We start from the raw sequence: 21,567 nt of genomic DNA on the forward strand, positions 1-21,567 counted from the left end.
TTGAGAACTTCAAGAACACTTAACAAAATAATGTGAAATTGCTTCAAGGCTGTAAATAGTTTCTATATCAACATTTGCTAACTAATGATAGTCTTTAAATCCTTGATCAGGATTTCGTGATAAACGGGTACCTGATCTGCAGTCCCCTAAGTCAATGGGGAATTTTGCCTGAGTGAGGACAACAGATTCAGGTTCTACACACACAGAGAATGCTTGTAAGATTTTCCTTGGCAAGACATTACAATTTTTCTTTCTTCAACAGCAAAATACCAAGGGTGTTACACAGCAGACTTGTGATCAAATGATAAAAGAAAAATTGCATCCCCTTTGCTCAGCGCAAGACAGAACTCTAACCCACTAGTTCTGAGCTGTTCACAATTATAACTCTGACAGTGTAAGACCTATATCCCAAGAGATCAGGTCTCTCAGTCAGGTCTGGATACTCCTTCCTCAGACACCATAAATCATAAATGATGAGCTATAATGAGAATGTTTAGGTTACACCTGCTACATTTTTCTGGAGGACCCAGAATCAGCACCGAGGACACAGATACCCCACACTGAGCATCTCTTTACACAAGTCTCAAGGAAAGAAATGTGGAGTACCTTCTAGCTCACATCAGCAGTGTGCTTCATCTCCATCTTGCAGATAGCAGCTGAAGGCAGAGCAGAGCAAAAGCCATACAACCTTTTGATTGGCCATGAGATTGGATTTACTATTTATAGTGCACAAAGGGAAGTCAATGACTACAGTAGCCATAAACAAAGCACAACAAAGCCAGAGATGTATTAGTGACTCACATTACAAAAACAGTGTTTACTGGTTTAATAAATTTACATCTCTCTTTTTGTGAATGACACGTATTTATACCACACATGAAGGCACCCTAGGTGAAGCAGTTTTCTCGGTATTTGTTTACAATTCTGTGAAAAGACATACAAAGTGTCAACTTTCAAATCAAAATTGAGCACTATTATGAGAAATAAATACATACTTTACTATTTTATTGTGGGTTCCTGAACCCTTACAAACTTCAACATATACAAATAGTTTCAAAGTGACACTAACACAGAAGAGAGTAAGCCTAGACAGATATAATGATTAGCTAAGTCATTCGTTATATTATGTCATAAATGTTGTGTCTTAAGTATAGAAATAATTTTAAAATGCAATAAATTGGCCACAATATATAAATCAAAATATTTTCTTACTCCAGAACCATGATGCATGAGTTAAAGCTGGATGAACTGTAGTGCTCCCTCCACAATATCCAACAAGTAGAAACCGGTAAACATTCAAGATTAAAGTATAAACAGTAGAAAAATGAAGGTAGCAATTGTTGTAATAAAAGGGTGCTAGCCAGATTCACTTTAACCTGCAGACATCAGGATAAATGTAGCATTACTACAAGTATTTAGACTATACTATTTTGGGATTAAAAGGTTACCAAAAGTGATAAATCAGCCTAGTTAAGGGAGGGTATTTTCTTCCAAACACATGAAGGTTTTAATTAAATATGTCTGTTGAGACATTTGTCCAAAGCAAAATTGTAAATACAATACCCTGAAATCTCCCATATTCTAGACAACAGTCTGTGACAGTCAGAAGAGGCAGATGGTCGTATTTCATTGTTACTCACATCCAGATGTTATTAAAATAGCTGTAGGGACCAGCCCCAATCAAAAAAATAAGAAAAACCCCAGATACACTGTTAATACAACCTGGCTACTGCTTTTTTTAATGCTCCTAAGTCCTCATTCTGAATTTGTGAAGATGTTTTCCATATCCTTCCATATATGCTAACTGGCTTTTTAAAATTTTACCCATGAAGTCCATGGTATACAGATAAAACCTTCATAGTAAACACAAAGCTCTATGTTATAAATATGTCAATCAAGGTAACTATGTATATTGTATATAAAATTAAATATCTTCTGTTTGCCAAGTATAATTTAAAAAGGAATATCTGTGGCTAGTTATAAAAAAATATTTATTAACCCATAGAGACTAAAAGGCAATTTCTCTAACTCATCCATCCAGCACATCTCTAAGAGCTGCACTGGGATTCTGGATAGGTAACTTCATCTAATCACATTCTTATGATAAATAGACAACTTTCATTTCTGGGCATATATAAGAACACTTTTGAAAGCTGCATATCCCAAAAGAAAATTCAGATTGTGTTGTATACTCTAAATTAAAGGCTATCATAAATCACAGTGTAAGCAGATTTTTTAAAGATTATTTTTAGAATGGTTAAATTATAGACAAATTTTAAAAAGACAATGCAAAAATAAGACCAAAACAACAAAGGAACCCTTTGAGGTTGGACAACACTGCACCCTGCCAAATAGATCTATCGAGGTGGCCAAGCAGCTAACAGGGAAAACAACATACCGTGGAAGAGCTTAAATGGCATTCAGAGACTTCCTGAATATTTGTATAAATTCATTTTTAATCAATCCCTCTGTTAAAACAGAAAGAGGAATATGGCATAATTTGAACAAAGTATTTTCAAACATTCTGCTGTACCTATTTCAGTTTTGTTTTTAAATTCTTACTTTTGTTGCCATTAAAATTCATACACACAAGATCTCTATCTGCACAGGTGATTTAAGCTTTGCTGGTCCTCCAAACAATCCATTATTTTATGCTCTAAACAGCAAGAGCCATGTACCCAGTTTTCAGAAAATGCTGTTTGATGGCTCTACTCACTTCAGTGGGACTGAGTAGAAATTAATCTGAAACTATCCTTTCTTCTAGACATATAGAGCCCTTGTGGTGCAGTGCCTATGTCCTGCAGGTCTCTCTAATCAACTACCACACTACAGCTGAGCAGAAGTTATTTGAAAATCACACTGATTCGTCCATACACCTCAGCTTTTAAGATCCACCATTAGCAACACTGGTGTAGAATCTCTCCAACTGTATTACGCAGCCAGCACTGCTCCAGAGTTAAGAACAGAGAAACCCTCCTACACCTACTTTTACTACTGATTGAGTGTCTCTACAAAGCGCAGAAGCAATCTCTCCATCTGCGGCTGGGGACTATTAATGTTCACGTATCATTATGAAAGCACTAGATTATTAACAATCAAGTTCAGGGTTCTCTCCTCACTTTTTTATCACATCTCAAATTTATCATCAGATTGTGCCTGCCTTTTTAGTTATCTGAAATACCTGAAGATGTTTGGATCCAGAGCGTTCAGCATAAACCCTGTCCTTTGTGCTCTGATTTTCATGTACAAAGCTGTTCAGTATCTCATCTGAGTAGGAGAGTATATGTTTTCTACACTACTTGAATTGTGGGTTTGGGTTTTTTTCCATTATTATGCCCCCAAAACACTATTCTTACTTATGGTGGGTTGGTTCCTTTCCCCCTCACAAAAAAGAACAAGTAGGAAAGTTTACAAAGTTGTCATGAGACAAGAAAATGATACAGAACAAAGACTAAGGAAGAAGGGTTACATTAATAAAATCACATATTAGATAAGCATTTGCTGTACCTGCACATTCCCAAAATGGCACGAAGGTGATAATTACCGAATTTGTTTAAGGACCTTAAAGTTCATGGAAAACTAATGGTTAATTCACTCGTAACAGTTGACATGCAGCTTGTAGAAGGTCAAATCTCCTGCTGTGTTCCACAGCACTTTAAGAAGCAGTAAGTCTGATGCATTAGAAATGAGTGATCATCATATGGTACAAAATAATTCACAGGGAAGGCAGGTTAAAATAAGGTTATCTGAGGAAGACTGAAAAACTTTCCCCAGTTTTCCCCTCTTCTTTCTAGAATCAACAATGAAATAAACAGATGAAAAAACTATAGATCATATCATGAGATGCACACACACCAAAGCCTATGAAGAAGCACCCCATGTTGCTGATTTAAGTGCACATGTAAGAGACATATGCAAAAGATGAGAAGCTGCTTCCAAGACACAGCTCATTGCTCATGCCATGCTTCTGAACACAAAGACTACGATGAACAGCACAGAGTGAAACACAGGCACCTAATCTCTAGAGTCTGTATCTTGTCTTTCAAAGAAGGCAGAGGTAGATGATCTCTAATCCTCTCAAACTCTAAACATGAGGCTCCTACCCAAAAGCTCACACAGAAGGACATGCCGTATGCCAGCTAGCTTCCAATGTCCCAGGGGAAAGAATAACATTTCCCCCAGCACATCCAGCCCAAACATCAAAAGCTATCAAGAAAGAGAAGAGTACTATAAACAAAAGGACACAGTATTCTTATCTTCCCTCTGTTGAAGCAGACACAACACAGAATCAATGAAGAAGGCTTAAAATAAATTAAATATTAAAACATAAGATAGATGAGGTGTGAATAGACAAAATGAAAGGAACAAGTGAAGAGAGAAAGAAGGAATCAACTTTACAAAGAAGCAATTAAACAGTCAAATCAGTTCTTAATTATGGGGTTTAGAAACTCCTATTGTAGGCACTTTGCACATCATTACAGGAACCTACGAGAAATTTGAACCAAGGCTGACAAAACTGAGCATACACAGCATAAACAGGAAAATATATCTTACTAGAACTCTATACAACAATTATTATGCTGTTGCTCCAATCATATTTTACTGTTTAGTCCTTTGATGTCTGTTGTGCATAGGTTGCACAATTTAGTTTCTTCTACACACAGAAATACATGGAGATTGCATATCTCAGGGCTTAGTTTGAAGAAACAGGACAAATCAGAACCATTACAGTTTTGAGCATCCTGTTACTACAAGTTTCAACTGTTTAACTTTAATTTAGTTTTATTAACAGTGGGTTTTGAGTCCCTTTATGGAAATAAACATCACACTCTAGGACTGAAAAGAATTATCTCTATGTGCTCACAAATTACCAGGCTAACTGGTTGGGAGAAGCAATTTAATGTCACTTTTCTAAGCAAGCTTCAAATTAAAAAATATCTCCCCTATTTTCTTCCTTCAAAGTTATTTTTTTTTATTATGACTGCAGTTTGTGTAAGAGTCTCAAAATATTACCTCTTCAATACACTGTGTAAAATTGAGTCTGGGGGAGGAATCAACTAAGTATATATATAAATGATCTTAATATTTCAAATTCAGTTGTCTTTCACAGCTATTTAATTTTCCCTTCTCTATAATCCAAATAGTAAGCAATGCCTCCGTAGAGTAATACATGCTTAACTTAGATTTTTAGAAAGTATATACTGTAAAAGACTAAAATCGTCTTTGGTCCCCAAAATAAGGAAATTACAAAATTACATTTGTTTTTGTTTTACAAAGTGTATCAGATAGCATTTTTTAAATTAATACTCTCTTTGAATTCTACCCAAAAGCTGTGCTAAGCTCAAGTCATGATGTAAGCAATAAATAACAGCCTTCTGTTCTCAGCTGAAGGAAACATTTCACTCAGGGTCATTCAGGTACACGATACTACATGATGAAGTATTACACTGTATTAGAAATATCACTCTGCATTTGCCATTCCAGCTAAAAGGTAACAAAAGCTTTTCACGATCTCACTCCAGAAAAAGCTGGGTGATGTTGCCATGAAAAGGTGCAAGCATTTGAAAGAGACCAAATTCATAAGCTTATAGATGCATGAGACTTCCCACTCCTCTGAAAAAAACCAGAATCAACACAGGAAGGGTTGATTCTGGTACAGAGTACAGGAAGGGAAGGTACGCACCATTTCTGTCCTTGCTATCCAGCAAACAGGATACACTCCTAATGAAAAGCCTTTGCCATGCATCACCTAATTTCTATTTCTTGATTTCAGATGAGGATTCCACGCTAAAAGCATGGATCTTCTGAAGGACAACATTCTGAAAGGTTCTTATAAGTCACTGACACTGTCCATGAACTCTCATTGCAAACTTCGCCAATATTAGGCAGAGTGCTGATAAACAGCAGGGCTGTAACATCTGCACTGGCAATAACAAACTTTGTTATTTCATACCACACTGAACATGCAACTGTCATTTATTTACTTCTCCAAAATGCACAGTAATCCTGGTGAGACACCATCTCAGTAAAATGTCTCTGTTCTAAACCCAACACCAGACATTGGCTTATACCATTCCATCTTTTTTTTTTTAAATTGGTGTTCCCTTTGGCATTGACTTTGAAGCAGCACAAGAAAATGTTCCTGTAGTAACTGGTAAACCGTTAGTCCTTAAGAAAATGCAAGCTTTCTTTAACCTCATTAGTATCTCTTTCTGAATTTTGATCTCTATCTTAGCCATTAAGGTGAAATGCACTGCAGACATCAGTAAATTGAAAATGAGAAGACATCAGTTTTGTCACCAGTTTTTCACACAAAGTAATTCTCTGTTGCTTGATTCAAACATTGCAGCATTAGGTTCACAACTGTTGCTATCCCAGTTCATTCCGGTATTAAAAAAGCCCAGGCACTTCTACTGACCTACTGTTCAGTATAACCTGGTTTTCACATTTGTAAGTGACCTATCTGCCACGTACTGCTGTTTGCTCTTGTCTATTCATCCACTTAAGAATACAGCTACACAAGAACACAATGCAAAAAGTGTTCAGGTCAAGCATGAGATAAATTCAGGCAGACAGGGCACACAGTTCTGCTCATCTTAGAGATCTCAGCAGCTTATACCAGAAAGGAATCCAGCTCTAGAGATCTTCTCCACCAAATATATTCTTCCTGTAACATGCCTGCATGCATATGCCAAATAATGCACTACGAAGATAAAAAACACCAATCAAATAAGTCCAGAAAAATATCAATGGACATCTTCCTAATAAAGTTATGATTTTGTCTGACCAACTACTACAGAATTTCAGTTTTGACCAGACAAGATATCCTCCTCTTCACTGGAAGTACAATTGAAATAAGAAACAGTTAGGTAAAACTATTTCTGAACAAACCAATGCAACCATATTATCCTCCAATTAACTCATTTTCCATAGAAATATTAAGGGAAAAATTGCAGAAACACCCAATTAAAAAAAAAAAAAAAAAAAATCTTTAAAAATTCAGTTTTACCTACTACCAACAGTTTTAATTTTAGAAGCAGCAGCCAACCTTCCAAAAAGGACAATATTTACCTTGCATGAATAACAATATTGAAACCTTAGAAACACACTTTATACGTCCATGCTGGTTCTTGCTCACCCCAGGCTCCTCAGAAATGTTAAGCATTAAAAAAAAAAATTAAAAAAAAAATCTATGGCTGGAATGCAAATTTATTGGATGACAACCTCCTCTTTCTGTACTGTGCCCTTCAACCCCCTTTTCTCTACCCCACCTTCCAACCATATTTATCTCCCTATTTCGGAATGAAAAGTAGAATGTATCCCAACATCTGCAGAAAAACACATACTTGCATTTGATGCATTACGGTGACCATTCAAGAAACTTGCTAACTTTGCACAAATTCATGCATGAACTTGTGCATGAATGGCAATTCCAGAGTAACCCACAGAGTAACTACCTCAACACTACATCCATCAAACAAAAAAATGGGATATGGTTGTCCATTTCAGCTGTATAAGTGCACCAAGAGTGAAACTGCAGGAGATCTTGCAGACAAGAATTGAATTGCACTGCTGAGGCTGCACGAAGATGGATACAGAGAGTTGGCTAGACGTAACATGGTTAAAATTATTGCTATTTGCCGTTCACTTCCTTTTCACATGTATTAGATTTCCTTTTGGTGGTTTTCTTTCTTATATTAACCAACCCATGCAGTGCTGGTCTTAGCGTCTACAACAGGTGAAGAAACAGTGGCAGAACATGTATATTCAGAACCTGCACTTGGGAGAGGGAAGGAAAGTACTGTGCAGTTAATCCAAAACAATAACATACTTCAAAACATATATATGTTATATATTATATAAACTATATAATATATGTATATATATGTGGACATCTTAATCAGATCTTTTGAATGACCAACATTTACTGCTTTTATGACAACAGCTTCTGACTCAATGCACCTCTGCACATATGCAGGGCTGGGCATTCTTTGCCACCATGGGATCTTCCTTTTCTTCTTTAAATAAAGACAAAACCCTTTATTCCATGAGGGAGTTAAGCACATCTTTTCCCTTTTCAGTCCCATTTGAATGTCGCTTTCATGCATCCAGACGCTGAATCTCAGGGTGATGATCCACTTCTCTGGACTCTGTCCGAGCACGTATGTAATCACTGGTCTGCCGACTACTTTGTTGTCTGCTGTTCATTCGCCACTTTTTAATAGCTAAATATGTGTTCACAGCATACGCTGCCATTGCCAAGAAACCAAATATCTACAAGAAGTAGAAAGAATTGTCAAAGACAACTTTTGAAAACAAGAACAAGAGTAGTTTTGCAACAAATTCTTCAGAAGCTTGGTTTTCTACTTTATTTGCACTGACAGATCATCAGGTCTGTAAAAATTGATGTTTTTCTGCAGATTTTCTGGTTCATTGAAGAAGTGACCAACATCAATGACTCCAGAAAACAAAGTTCTCTGTCTACAAACATAGAAATATTCAACAATATACAAGAAATATACAAACAAAGAATATAGCTCTTCATCCAATAATTCATTCCACAGGGTAAAAATAACAGTGAATAAATTACAAGAGAAGAGATGACCAGTCCGGACCATTAGCCTGGAGAAGGAGCTAATCTGCAATTTTTCCTATATGCTTCGGCAGAACTGTCGTGTGATTTTCAACATCCAGGTTTAAAAGGAGGGAGGGTTAATAAAGAGGTATAAAGAGGTTGCCAACTCAAGCACAAAATTAATCTGTTTGAACTTACTGGTCTAGATTTAAAATCTTGAAGTACTACAATACTCACTCCACAGAACAAAAATTGTCTGTAATGAGCAAGAAGAATTCAGCAAATTATGTGTAAGGAGCTCCAATTTTTTGTGAATTTTTGGCTCTATGTTTTCCATAGGTTTACAATATAGAGCAGTATCATCTAAGCTGGCTATAGAGAAAGAAGGCAAGCTCAACTGCTAAAAGTGATCTCTGCAAGTCAATTTTCTGTTTGTTCTTGCCTCAAGCTTTAAGACATACAACTCAAAGGATGTCAGTACTTTTCAAATCAGAATTACCTTATAGCCAACTGTAAAATTAGAAATAAATTGTCATGTCAAAGGCAACAGGAGTATTCAATGAGCACAAGGGAAAGTTATTCTTAGTTTTAATAGATGAGTCATATATAAAGAAGTTCAAATTCTTACCACAGCAGCAATTTCTGCTCCAGTTTTATGGTTTAAAGCAGCAAGTACTACAGAGGCAATGAAAAAGAAGAAAGTGCTGAGTCCAGTGTTGACCAGATCCTAAAAAAATAAATTAATTAGCATTACTAAAGAAAGATTCTTTGCTTGCTTTTATTAGAAGTGATGAAACAGAAGAAGGTTAGAACAAGAACTATAGCAATACTTTCCCACTTTCTATGCAGTTTACCACTCACACAAAAGGCAAAGATCATTACACAGGAAATATAGCATATGCACACATTAGTCTGTGAACTGCAGTCAAATAGCATGTACACATAAAGCACCAGTGCAGGTTCTGGATGAGTTACTTCAATTTCTACTGGGTTTGTTAGCAAAGTACTGTCAGCGTGAACAATCAGCAAAGCTGTTCCAACTCAGCTGACGCTGAAGTAACCTCAATATCAAACTTTAGCACTCCAGGAACCCTTTGTTCTCATTCACATCACAACAGTGCTCCATGCACTGCCCAGATAACCATCAGGAATTTTTCTACCAATTCTTTGAGGCCTTCATTGTAGAAGATTGCATGTCCTACGCCATTTCTATGAGTAACAGCTGCCCGGATTGTGAAAATACAGAGATTTTTACATATTTATTAAGATTAATGTTTCAAGCAGACATTTTAGAACATAAGCACAGCAACACCCCATGGCACCTGTGTTCAGGGAAAATCCTTGCTTTGCTCCAAGCACAGAAAAATGACAGGCAACATCCAATTCAGTTACATATATGCTGCTCATGTCAGTATCTTTGATGATTATGTTGCTGTAGCTTACTTAAAGCAGCATCATTAACATATCATTGGAACATAAGTAAAAATTCTGAATGTCCACTGTGCAACGAAGGTTTTAGTTAAAGAAAAAAAACCCCACAACAAAACCACTCTGAACATGGCAACTCCCACCATTACAAACAAAATCTCATCACCACTCTGATTAGAATTCAAGGATAAATCTATTCTATTTGACTCTCTTTTTTCACATACAAGCCAGACTTACTTCCTGTTCCTGCTCCTCCACTTACTACAAGCAGGATTTATTTTTTTGTTCTATTTTATTTTTCACCAAAGTGCATCTTGTGAAGTGCTGTAAGAAGTTAGGCACAGAAAACTGAAGATACAAACCTAAACTTATTCCCTGGGTATGAATCCCATGACTATATTCCAGCTACATTGCACAAAGACTTTGAAAGACCATTGTCATCCAGCTACCCCCAAAATATCCGTTTTCCGTGCCATGACTGAAGAATGCTTTAGAAAGTAATTATAAAATCTGAGTTTCTGGTGCTGTGTTATTCGCAGGGAAAGCTATCTATTTTGAAGGTACTGACCCAGGGACAGCTGGTTATCACAATTAAGTGTACCTGGCAATAAATTGTATGTTATACCACTGTGGCCTAATCCTCATCTAAAAGGGGGACCTTTCCAAGAAATCTGAGAGACTTCCATTGCTCATTGCTATTTCCACAGACATGTTCAGATTTCATGAGCCAAATAATACCCAAACTGTCTTCCCAAATAGTAAAGGAACAAAAGCAAATTGTGGGTCTCGAACTCCTACCATCTTTCTACCTGCCAACGTATAATTAGAGAAATAGCTTTTCTCTCTGCTCAAGCTTACCAAGACAGATATTGTTCGGTATTTACAGCATTAAAAAAAAAAAAAAAAAAAAAAAAAAAAAAACACACAAACACAAAAGAAAAAAAAGAAAAAAAGTAATTTTATTAAATAGCTATTGCAGTTTTAACTTGTTTTGCAGAGACAAGAAATAGAGATATCAGAAAATAAATGGCATTTTACAATTTTTCCAAGTATCCTATGAAACTCTGAGTTTAGCAGCTCTAACTGTGCCTCTGCAGTTGCCAGCAAAGAGCTGTGGTTCTCATCTGCACAAACCTTTCCCCACTAGAGGGAAAGTGTCACTATATATGACAACAGACACCAGGCTCAACAGTATTCAACATTTCCACCAAGTCTCTAGCGTAAACATATGCATGTCACCAAGAATGTTGAAACTAAGTACTGAGGAGAGGGCAGCTATGCTCTTGAATAATTAAAACCAAAATAATTAAGAATTAGTTCAACCCAAGGCCAAGTTTTGTATTTTACTACCAAGGTACATCTGTACAGAATGGAGACAAAATCTTAGAAGAAAAAACTCAGAAGAACTCAGTAGTTATGGTAGGTAAGCATCTCAAGAGGTGATGCCATGACCAAAAAAAAAAGGAAGAAAAAGCACTTACACATTCCTTTGGACATATGGACATGACAGGTGTAAGGCTGTAATCTTATCTGTTCAAGGGACATTGCAATGCTGTGTCCTGTTCCAGTATCCACATTTTTAAAAGCATGTTGAAACATTGGACAGGGTACAGAGAAGAGCCACAGAAGTTACTTGAAAGGAGGAGACAGTTTCTCACAGTATGAATCAAAGAACCTAAACTGCTTTGAATATTAATAAGGTTGAGCTGTGTACATGAAGACTTCAGTGTTCAAACCATCAAAAAAACACTAGCTGTTTTCAAAGTTTAACATAGAAAAGCACAACAAATTTAACAGAATAGCAAAATTAACAGCTGCAGAGTTAAGACAAGTCATAGTCAAAATGAAGTAAGTTCTAATTCTAAGGGAACTAACCATCAGAACAAAGATGTGCTTACTATTCCACTTTTTCACTTCCTATAATCCAAATTTGTTTTTCAGACATTCTGTACTTCCTTAGTACCATACTTAAAGACTAAGTGGTTGACACATAATATACTATGATTTATGGGGTCAGATGTGCTTATTAACTCATGACTTTCTGAATCCACCAGCTTAATTACCTTGCCAGAGGAGAACAGAAGACAGACAGACAGCCTGACCTAACCACAACATGACAGACATTATCACCTATCTCCATGCTACAAATCAAGTCAAAGGCTTCTTGTAAGAAGTTTGAGATACAGCTGAGTATGAAATATTGCTGAAATTAGACTGCTGGTGCCTTTGTCACGATTCTTCCAGGAAACCAAAGATATAACTACATTAGAAACTTTCTCATCATCACCTGGCATTTTATTTAGTTGCAATCTTTACCAAGAATATTAAGTTTGTCCTTGCAAAAAGCCAACAATTCAAAACTAAAGAACTGCAATTCCATTCTCCCTGTTTAGGTCAAACCTTTTTAATGCAATTAACAATTGAATCACATTCATGCAATAAGGCTTGTTTCTTAAAAAGCTAAAACTAACACAATCTTTCATATCCACAGATCGGATTGTTTGGAGCTTACGACATTTATCAATAACATCGTCATACAGATACATAATGGTAAGAACAGAGACAAAATATCAGTGGCAGTTTTTAACCTGAAATTTGGTGCTTACTACTAAGAGCAGAAAGATAAGAAAAAAATACAGTGGTTTTGGACAAAGTGAGAGCAAAACCAAAAAGGAGGGAACTACAGCAAGAATTCAAGAAGAAAAGGACACTCCCTAAAATAATGTAGCTTTTTTCCACGTAAAAGAAAATGAATAATCATGACAATAAAAAGAATAAACTAATTGAAAAAAGATGAGCTGTTTCAAATCTGGCCACAATGTAGCTGAAGTTCTTGCTATTATATTTATAGACAAAGTAAAAACCACATCACACAGATAGAAGAATTTCTGCTGAAATTACAGCAACCTCATGAGACAGTCTGCTGCGCCATAAAATACTGTACAAAGCTGCCATCCATAACAGAGAAAATCTACAAGCTGAATCAAATCCTCTCTAGACTGCTGCTGCTCCCTTTCTCCTTTCCAAAATGATTTAAAATAAAAGACGGACTTCTGGTCACTTGCTAGTTGTTTGCAAGTCATTCTGTTCACTCACCAATGGTCCTATTAGTCCAAAACAGAGTATCCCAGGACAAGTATTTACTACTGCCATCACCAGCTATCTGTTCCACTGAGAAGGAGCATAAAGCAGAGGAAGCATCTTAACTTGTGAATGAAGATGAGTTTATGCCAAGACAGCATTTCATACTAAAAAAGGGTGAGGCTCTTCTGCTGATTCTGCTGTAAAGGTGGGAAACTCTAGAAACGGAAAGTGGACAGCATCCTACAGTCTTTCATTTTAAGGGTCTGGTATGGTTCCTACATTAATGAAGACAGAAAAGCTGAACTGGTGCTATAAATTAGAGGTCTGCTAACAGACTCCCATGAAAAACTCCCATTAAGTCACTCCTGAAAGCTGCAAGGCACATCAGCTTTCAAAGCTTCTGTTTAATCCTCTAGTTCGGTATGTTACCAGGAGTTGGCTCTGTTGCTCAAGATACATCAGTAACATCCACGTGCCTTTATCCATCACTCTCCATGACTTCACACATGCAAACTTTTAAGAGACATTCAACCAAACGACATGCTCTGCCTTTTTATCCTGTATTTTGTTGTGAAGAGGCTGCACAAGTGACTACTTAAAAGGGAGACATTGCCATATTGCAATTGTAATTTGCATTAACAAAAATATTACATTTAAACTGGTGATTGCTTTGGTCTGAAATCCAAGAGTTTATATTTACATGGAGTTCAAAGTAGCTAAATTTACATAATCTGCGGAAGAAACCTACACATTTCAACAGCTGGACTTTCCCACAAAAGGTGGCAAAAGTTAGCGGCATGCTGCTGTCCAGGTTATTTTCCACAAAAGAGAGTACTCAAAAGTAACATTTCCTTTCAGGTCTTTGGGTTTTGGAGGTTTGCTTTGTAGTTGGCAGGAAAAGGGAGGGCGAGTGTGGTTACTGATTTTTTTATTATTTTTTATTTTTACTTGCAAAGTTTGGGAACTTTTTCCCTTGTTTCTATATGAAGCTATTAACCTGAAGTTTACAAACATACCAGCCAGTCTTCTACACCAGCACTGTCAAACTCCTGCAATTTTACTCTGTAATCGTATTATTAAACATTGTATGAGTATTTTGCAGCACAAAAATGGAAACAAGGTTTCTCAAGAAAAAGTCAGTCCTGCGTAGAAAGAACTAAATTAACTGTATGAGCACTAATTCCTGTCTCTTTTTCTCATTTATTTAGGCTTATAGAGGTAAAGGAGCCTTGTGCAAACAGGGATATCTTAGTGCCCATCTCAGTGTGGGACTACAGTGCCTCATCCCCATGCAAGGCTGAAGGTCCCCACGGGTCCCATGTTGCACATAGCAGCCCCCAAAGGTCTCTCTGCAGGTGCTCCTGTTCAGATGCTTCAATGCAGTCCCAGGCACTTGCTGAAATCGGTTCTATTTCCAGCATCGCAAGCCAAGTATGTAAAGAACCCTGAATTAACGCAAGTGATGTTCAAAAGCCTTCGTCAGCTCTCCAAAAGGTCAGGGACAAGCTATAATTTTTAAAGAAATGGAAGAAGTGGCCTTGCAACCAAGATTCATATGACTTTATTCTTATTTTTAACCGCTTTTGAGTTGAAATACAAGCTCTGCTGGATGCTCTGCTGCAAATGACAAAACACATTCCTGAATTAAGGAATGCTTATACAACCCGATTTCATTTTAGTGTCTTGTAGATCACCCATTTCCCTCTTGATTCTCTCTTAGCTGCTCCTCACTGCTTTCCCTGCATAATTTTCCAATCAGCAGTCCTGCACACAGACAGGACTAACAGCTACAGCCAGAAAGCAACACACCTTATTAGCAGTAACTAACAAACCATGTAATATTTCTTGTATTTAAAACTTGTGTTTGTATTTCTTACAGAATAATGCATCATTTACACCATGCTGCACCAAATGAGAACACCAAAAAGAGCACCAACCCAGAGAAAATGAATTCTGACAATTTATTAAAATTTATAAAATATTAATTTTTATCCGTAATAGTTATTGCTATTTTAACAGCAGTAAACATAGAAGTGAAGGATGACTGACTTAATTTCTCATCCAACAGCTAAGCAAGCCAAAGAAAACTAGGATCTTTTATCAAAACAGAAGGGGAAAAAATAAATTAAAAAAAAAAAAATTAAGATTATCCTGTGAAGGCCTCTGAACTACAGCTTTGTAATTACACTCTTTATAGCTAAAGCTGGCATAAGACAGCTTGCTATTCTGGCACTGCATCAAACTTGCGGTCAACTACTTCAAGTGTTAGTTGCTCACACACAAAGGTTTCATCCCTGCAATAACTGAGGGGAAAAAAACAACCCTGCAAAGATGAAGAAGTAAGTTTTCAGGCAGCACAAGACACAACCACTGATCTGTGTCTTCTAAAAGGCACACCTGAGTCCTTGTGTTTCCTCCCTGTAGCAGTGGCTCCCTGGGACTGAGCCCAGGCTAATAAGCCTGGCAGAACTCTTAATTGCTGTGCTCAGTTCTGTGCCTCATCTTTGAGGCTGCTGTAGGCTGAAAAGCCTACAATCCAAACTGCGCACACAGAGAATACACTACCACTGCTCCAGTGGATTTTTTTTTTCCTACACAGACATAAAAAGTCCATTCTACTGGCTGATTATACAGTGATTTACATCTGTATTGACTCTTATGTCTCTCATCATACAAACTGTCAATACTGTCCAATTCCAGTATTCTCAGGTATTTGCCATCACTTTTCACCTTCTCCAAGGCATCTCAGTTGGAAAAAGATACCACAGCATCACCGTGAACCCACTCTGCAGCGCCAGTAACTGTCAGAAAGCCTGGCAAACCACATGCAAATTCACCACAAAGTTACTACAGATGCTTCTGTTAACTTTCCTACCCCTTCCCTACTTCTAGAGGGCTATGTCATGCTCATAGCTTGGCTGCAAGATCTTAAGTTTTCCCCGTAGATCACATGAGATTCAAATCGTGAATATAATAATAATAAAAAAAAGATAAGTTAGACAAACAAAATTATAGCAAATATTCAGTTATTAGTTAGCTCTGAAAACAAACATTTCAAAGCAGCAGCTCATCAGTGACGCAGGAATCTCTGCTGTGGTATACTGCTCACTCCCTCATGCCACTTGCTAGTCTCCTTGAGAACAGGCTCTGAGCTGTGAAGCATAAAAGAAATGGAAATTTCCACTGACAGGTTTTTCAGCTTTTGCATTTTTGCATAATATTGGTAGCACTGCACAACACAGACAAGTGACTGTTCTTTCATCTTACTGTAACAGACCTGCCTCTTTCCAACACACCCAAGCAAGGTTCTTTCCTGGCCTAACCATCTCCATGTTTCTTTAATGTTTACCTCAGGAAGATGTGAAAATGGTTGGCAAGTCTCTAATTAGGAACAAAACAAAACTCTTTTCCATATATAGCTAAAAATATGCATTGAAAAAACCTTACTAAATTTGTGTATCTGTTAGGTATTAGTACACACTGATCCACATTTTCATTACGACCAACGATAGTGGACATCAAACAACAGCCACAACTCATTAGAAAAAAGTCTAATTTTAATAAAGCACTAAAGGAAACAATCCTGTGTTGGACAATGGCAGATGATTGCCTAGTACTTTCTAATACATAGAATCATTTGAAAGCAAACAGATTCAAATAGTTTCTAGGAAGTCTGTGCGATGCTGTGTTTGAAGAAAGACTTCTCAAATTCTTTCAAGCACTGTAACAGCCTCTTCTTCTCACACAGCTTTTAAAAGCAAAGTTTGAGACTTTTCACAAAGGAAATACCCATTATAAAGTCATAAATATTTTTTTAAAGCATGTATATTACTGAATTTATGCAAAAGCAGGACTGACTTCCACCTAAAGCATTCAGGAGTGTCAAAGACTGCTCAGAAAGCAACTCCTGTGATAACTGTGTCATATTCAGATGCTGTAAAATTACCAGAATAACCATCAAAGCACAGGGAAATACTAAGTATTGAAAGAGGCAAATAATGTATGAATATAAATCTAAATTGTAAAGAATAAAATGCCAAAATAAGCCAAAAAGGCATTCAGCCACAACTCTACATTCTTAAATTTTCTCACAACTTTGCCAAAGTTATCTCCCAGAGGTTTTTTATCAGCAGCCTTCAATCTCCCTCTCTGTACATGCAACAGCAGACTACAGCTAACTGAATAATGAAGATACTCCCACATTCCTCTTGGAGTAATAATCCTAACAGATTAATGATTGTTAAATTCAGTAAGAAATACCAGGAAGAAGGATGGTCTCATCAGTTAATGGAAATCAGAAGCTTCCAGTTCTCTTCTCACTTCTGTTAGAGATCTCTGGTATAATGATGGAAGAAGCATTTAATCTTCAGTACATAACTAAAAGAATGAGACTTGTGAGATCATGACAGTTTACTTCTACCTCTGTTACTGTAATATAGACTGAAGCAAAAGCATTTCCAGTTGCCCATAAGGTCGAACTCCAACCATGTATGTTACTCCATGCTGTTTAGGTAAAAGGGTTCAGAGTGTAACCATTTCCCTCAAACTGAAAATACTTACAACAAACAAACAAACAAACAAAAACCAAAAAAAAAAAAAAACCCACAAAAGACCACATACCACAATTCGTTGGATTTTTAAGCCCTCTTTTCTCTAAATACCTCTAACAGTGTTATGCAGAAACCAGTAACACTGCAAAGTGGCAATTCTTGACACGCAAATACTTTAAGAAGTCAGAGTGGCTGAAAGGACCTGCCAGTTACACACTGACATCTACTGCATTATTTGGGGGGAAAGAAGAGAGCTGCATTTAGGATTCTGTACTTAAGTATGTCCAACATATTGTGAAAGCGTCCTGGCAGGCAGTAGGAGTGTGCCGCAGGGTTCAACAACAGAACAAAAGATGGAGACATGCAGAACCAAGGGTATGCAAAGTCATTAAACCATCTCTTCCAGAGGTACAACTTCAGCTCAGTTATGGGCACCATGTATACCACTCTCCAGTCTCTTGATAAGAGGTCTGTCTAACTTACTTTGAACATGAGCTAGATCTACTGTTCAATGTGAAACCACTCGCATTACACCAGCAAAGCCATCATGTGTTTTATGCTGATGGTCCTATACACACTTGTTCTCATGCTCTTGTACATCCTACTAGCATGTATAGAACTGTGTGGCATAAAAAAAAATGCTCTTCAATTGTTATCAGTTGTCAAGCTGTTGGGATGCTTGTTAAAAAAAAAAAAAAAAAAAAAAAACACAAAAAAAAACAAACAACCTGGCAACAGAAACAGAGACTACCTTCTCCCTGCAGCTGCTGCTTTTCAATTTGCCGAGGTAAGTGGTGACAATACTGGCAGAATGGAGACATAAGCAGCAAAAGTAAGACAGCCCAGTAACATTCCAGTGATTGCACCGGTTCTATTCTGCAAGCCACCTCTCAGTTGGCTTGCAGAATAGCTCTCAGTTCATCTAATCTATCTACTAAGTATTCTTAGGAAGAGTTTCTCCATAGATCATGCATCCCCAGGGCACAAAGATCATCTAATTCCATATTCTAGGCTCATTTTTGACAAGTCATTTAGGCTTATAAACAGTTACTGCACATGCACAAATCGCAACATTAATAAATTACATTAGAAGCAAACCTATAAAAAAAAATCATGAAGAAGTCTAAAAACCTCTGGGACTGGTCTCCAATAGCACTTACAAAATTACTGTTACAAAATAAAAACAGAACATGGCCATACATGTATCTGTACTGTCCAAAGAAGTTGATATAAATATTGTCCTTGAAGCTGACAGATCTTTTGCAAGAGTGACTTAACATGTTGATTTTGTGACCTGTATTTATGCAACCCAATCTGAAAGTTTAACTTATAATACAGCATGGGAATAGAGACTTGTACAAAAGGAATGTGCACTGCCAGCAGTTCTCTTCCTAAAACTTTTCATATTTGAGAATGCATTAAGCATTGCCAGTCAATGTTTAATAGTTATGTGTGTAAGCAATTCAAACACCTGATTTTCACAGAAAGCATGTAATTTTTTACACTACCTGATGATTGTATTAATCTGTGTAAGAAAATATATGCAGCATAGCTGTCCCAGTATAAAAACACAGCTTAAGAGAGAACAACAGGCTACTGTAAATACAGCATCTGTCAAAGTTAAGTAACTACAGCCTGCATTTTTATCCACTTCATCCACAAACAGTAATTACTGGCATTAGCAGGAGGTTTTTCCTTCCAAAGAGAGTCTACCCGAAGACAATTTTAGCTCCATTATTATTTAGTTTAATTCTGCCACATTTCAAAGCTCATTCTGCTGTTAGTATTCAAATTATATATAAGCAAAATGTCTACTTTACTCAGCATAGACAACACTCATATACAATCTTTAACAACAGTAGAAAGTAAAGTTCAAAGCCCAAACTTAAAAAAAGATTTGCAGCTATTTTTAAGAGAGTAAGAATCTGTATGAACTTACAGTAAGATTCCAGTTGATCTGTGGTATTCTTGTGTGAAGATTTAGACTGAACATAAGCAACAGAACTCCAGTAACCACCAACGCACTACAGCTCACAAACTCAAAGAAATAAAGGCCTTCACAAGGGGAGCATTCCATGATGGTCTCTATGCAGATGAACGCAATCAGTGCCAAAACCTAGGAAGAAAAACAAGTGGAAAAAAAAAATAAATAGATTTCCACATTTTGAAAGTAGCCACAAGTATTCCTGAAATTTCCATTGGGAACATGATCAGTTTACACTCAGGAATGTGTGATTTTAGTTTATAACAAGGCACTGTCTAAAGAGAAAAAAGCAAATTAATGCAAGACTTTCTGGATATCTCCCATTCAACAAAGTATATTTTAGCAAAATTACAAGCAGTCTAACATCAAAATAACTGAGACACCCAGAAAGGCATGAAACCCCTTCAGGGCATTGGCTTAATAGGCAAACAGCACCTCAAACATTTTATTTCATTTTTCACTCATAATATGCAATTCCAAAACTTGGAATGCATTTGTCTGTTGGGCCAACCTCAAGCTCAACTACATAATATGAACATAGTGTGACTGTGAAAGACATTTCAAACAAGCTATTACTTAAATTTCACTATCAACTTGAGATCTAAATATATTCAAAATCAAATAGATTCAGGATCTCTACCAGCCTCCAAAAATGCCTTTTCATGTTTATCATCAATATGCTATATTTAATATTAGAACATATTTTGTCATTCCCTTGTAAGACAATAAAATCAGCAGCTAACAGATCAAGGAAAAACTTCTGGTGCTGCAAACACATACATATAAATGGGATAACTGTTAGTCACACTAAATTCAGAAGAATCTTGGTAGGGTTAAATGCAGACTTTTGCAAGAAAAGAGTTTAATTTACTGTTTAGGATAAATCAGTGAATCTCACTATATTTAATCTGCCCAATGGATGAAACTAAAACATATAAAAACCACACATCAGTATTATCTTCCACTGACAGCTATCACTTAGATGCCACTGATTCGCTACCACAGAGTATACAACTTACATACCTAAGCCTACATTTCAAAGGATTCCTTTCTAAATATAACTGGTAAAAGAAAACAGTGGCATGGACAGTTTTGTGTTATTGGGTATTTTTAATGTTCCACTGCAAGCAAGGAGGCCGTAAGAGTGTTTTGCTTCAGTTTTCAAGACAACCACCCCCCCACCCACCCACTTACATTTTTCAGAAAGAATTCATTTTTTTGCTCTGCCACAAAATTCTACTGAGACTGTAGTAAGTCGTTTCAATTTGAGGATGACAGCCTCCTCAGAGCTAAATATACCCCAGTTTGAAGGCTTTGCACAAACAAAACCTAAGTTTAAAAGACTGACAGAAGCCACAATACAACTCAATTTCTAAATCCTTCTTTGCCAATTTCAGTAATGTTTTGCAGATAAACTTTCTTCCAGCACTTTTTTACGCTTCATCTATTAATTTGTCTGTCTTCTGCAATAGAACTAAAAAAATGAAGAAAGAGGATTTTGAAAGATGTTACCATTTTGACAAAAATGGTAATTCTAAGGACAATACCCACATGCATCATTTGCCACAGACTTCAGAATACAGCAGCTAATTTAAGTTTAAAAATAAATTAAACCAAACCAGAACAGTTTTTATCAAAAAAACCTGACACTTGGGTAGAAAGTCTCCCACAGTTCACTCTGCACACTCTCTTTCACATGAGTAATCTTTTTAAAGCTCAAAAAAATCTTAGCCATTTCAAGCAGGAACTGGCAAAACTTTACCTTTTCAATGTTACAATACAGTCTCCACTGTTCTTGCCACAATTTTTGATATGACACTTCTAAAATTTTTATTGTTCTAAGAGCAATGGTTCTGCAATATTCTCTAAAAATACTGTAGCACAAGCCCAAACAATATTAGGTTCATTTTCTGAAAATATGAACAGCTCGGAATGCCACCAACGTT

At 36.7% G+C, this 21,567-nt stretch overlaps 1 protein-coding gene across 1 annotated transcript in view; it reads right to left on the bottom strand.

The window, feature by feature from the left end:
- Positions 1–763: 763 nt before the first annotated feature.
- The window catches only part of CMTM4 (CKLF like MARVEL transmembrane domain containing 4), a 39,038-nt gene continuing 18,234 nt past the window's right edge, over positions 764–21,567 (bottom strand). The window contains exons 2-4 of the mRNA XM_030471401.1: positions 19,577–19,753; positions 9,204–9,302; positions 764–8,274 (exon numbers count right to left, since the gene is read on the bottom strand). Coding sequence (XP_030327261.1) covers positions 8,101–8,274; positions 9,204–9,302; positions 19,577–19,753 — 450 coding nt within the window. The 3' untranslated portion in view covers positions 764–8,100. The remainder of the gene's footprint in view (positions 8,275–9,203; positions 9,303–19,576; positions 19,754–21,567) is intronic.

Source organism: Strigops habroptila, chromosome Z (assembly GCF_004027225.2).
Source record: "Strigops habroptila isolate Jane chromosome Z, bStrHab1.2.pri, whole genome shotgun sequence".
Taxonomy (NCBI): Eukaryota; Metazoa; Chordata; class Aves; order Psittaciformes; family Psittacidae; genus Strigops; species Strigops habroptila.